We start from the raw sequence: 2,445 nt of genomic DNA, 5'->3' as shown, positions 1-2,445 counted from the left end.
TTCAGTGTTTGACCATCGATGTCTTCGGAGCATTGCCCGAATCTGGTGGGAACACCGGATCAGCAATTCTGAAGTACGTCGAATGGTATTTGGGAGGAATAACTCACCCTCGATAGATGAACTGATCACATTGCACAGGTTGCGTTGGCTTGGCCACGTGCTGCGTATGCCAGTCGACCGACTTCCTCGAAGGGCTCTTTTCGCCCAACCATGTGAAGGGTGGAAGAGAGCCAGAGGCGGTCAAACAATGACTTGGCAGCGAAGTATGAAGGCCATTACCAGCAAACTCAGCTGCGCTGGTCACTGCCGTCTTCCTGGATGGGGACCCCGAGACGGGCCACATCAATGGCTAGAGACATTATCAGACATGGCCCAGTCGCGCCCTCAGTGGCGCTCGTGCATCCCAGCTATTGCCTTCAATGCATAGCTCCTTTTCCACCCCCGCCCTCTTGACAACTCACTGACAGTGCTGGATTTATGCACCAATTTACCAGCTCGGGGGTGCAATGCGCAGCTACTTACCCCTCAATCATCGGTGAACGAAACTGTGGCAGCTACAACCAGTGTACGACCAGTACGCGGTTATTAGAGCTGATAATGATGATGTTGATTCATCCGCACTACATATTCCTACATTTTAATATCTCAACTAAAGTTTTTTTGCGATCCAGGCCGTATGTCTAACAGCCGAAGGCGACGGAGCCGCAGTGATGGTTCTAGGCTTCAGTTCAAACTGGTTGGTCAGATTCTGAAAGCTCTACTGTCTCCTCAGATCCGTTATCCTCGTTCCACATTTTCTGCAGTTTGAAGTTTTTGATGACGCACCAAGCAAAATGCCTCTTGGCATGCTTCCCTCGTATTGTTTATGCCCGCCAATTTCAAATCCCAACGATCGTACCTTGTCTCATCGCCACAGGCTATTGACACACCCAAATTGAGTTCGCCGAAACTATAGGGTTTCCGAAGTTGCTAATTTAATGGGGAGTTAGTCTAATCAATTAGCACCTTCCCGTGACATGTTGCACGTAGCACTTTGTTTAAGTGAGCGAAATTCCAAGGTCGTTGACCATCGCCGATTTGGATTTTCTGCCGGTTTACGAGACATAAAGCACAAAATCGCACTGTAGCATATTTTGGCGTTCTTCGGCGTGCCTGAAGAATAAAAATGACATATTAAGAGTATTTAATGCAAATGTCACCCTAAAGGATCAGTCGCAGGCGTTTGTTTGCTTTAGACACCTCAGATTTAACAAATGGGGTATTTTTGTTCGGCGAACCTGCTCACAACACATTTTCCTCATGGATCACTTGTTCCATTAAGTGTAATAAAGTTAGATAACAGCACAAACCTGCAGTGACAGTGTAAGGAACATCTGTGTATGAAGGCCATTACCAGCAAACTCAGCTGCGCTGGTCACTGCCGTCTTCCTGGATGGGGACCCCGAGACGGGCCACATCAATGGCTAGAGACATTATCAGACATGGCCCACTCGCGCCCTCAGTGGCGCTCGTGCATCCAAGCTATTGTCTTCAATGCATAGCTCCTTTTCCACCCCCGCCCGCTTGACAACTCACTGACAGTGCTGGATTTATGCACCAATTTACCAGCTCGCGCGTGCAATGCGCAGCTACTAACCCCCCAATCATCGGTGAACGAAACTGTGGCATCTACAACCAGTGTACGACCAGTACGCGGTTATTACAGCTGATAATGATGATGATTCATCCGCACTACATATTCCTACATTTTAATATCTCGACTAAAGTTTTTTCGCGATCCAGGCCGTATGTCCAACAGCCGAAGGCGACGGAGCCGCAGTGATGGTTCTAGGCTTCAGTTCAAACTGGTTGGTCAGATTCTGAAAGCTCTACTGTCTCCTCAGATCCGTTATCCTCGTTCCACATTTTCTGCAGTTTGAAGTTTTTGATGACGCACCAAGCAAAATGCCTCTTGGCATGCTTCCCTCGTATTGTTTATGCCCGCCAATTTCAAATCCCAACGATCGTACCTTGTCTCATCGCCACAGGCTATTGACACACCCAAATTGAGTTCGCCGAAACTATAGGGTTTCCGAAGTTGCTACTTTAATGTGGATTTAGTCTAATCAATTAGCACCTTCCCTTGACATGTTGCACGTAGCACTTTGTTTAAGTGAGCGAAATTCCAAGGTCATTGACCATCGCCGATTTGGATTTTGTGCCGGTTTACGAGACACAAAGCACAAAATCGCACTGTAGCATATTTTGGCGTTCTTTAATGCAAACCCTAAAGGATCAGTCGCAGGCATTTGTTTGCTTTAGACACCTCAGATTTAACAAATGGGGTAATTTTGTCCGGTGAACCGAACCTCAACACATTTTCCTCATGGATCACTTGTTCCATTAAGTGTAATAAAGTTAGATAACAGCACAAACCTGCAGTGACAGTGTAAGGAACATCTGTGG

At 47.1% G+C, this 2,445-nt stretch overlaps 1 protein-coding gene across 1 annotated transcript in view; it reads right to left on the bottom strand.

Annotated features, from left to right (window-relative positions):
- Positions 1–994: 994 nt before the first annotated feature.
- Positions 995–2,445, bottom strand: part of T265_04115 (hypothetical protein) — a gene marked incomplete at both ends in the record, with an annotated part of 62,520 nt that continues 61,069 nt past the window's right edge. Inside the window, one exon of the mRNA XM_009168773.1 lies at positions 995–1,152. Coding sequence (XP_009167037.1) covers positions 995–1,152 — 158 coding nt within the window. The remainder of the gene's footprint in view (positions 1,153–2,445) is intronic.

This window comes from Opisthorchis viverrini, assembly GCF_000715545.1.
Source record: "Opisthorchis viverrini unplaced genomic scaffold opera_v5_65, whole genome shotgun sequence".
NCBI classification, from domain to species: Eukaryota; Metazoa; Platyhelminthes; class Trematoda; order Opisthorchiida; family Opisthorchiidae; genus Opisthorchis; species Opisthorchis viverrini.
This window is presented reverse-complemented; position numbering and strand designations above follow the sequence as displayed.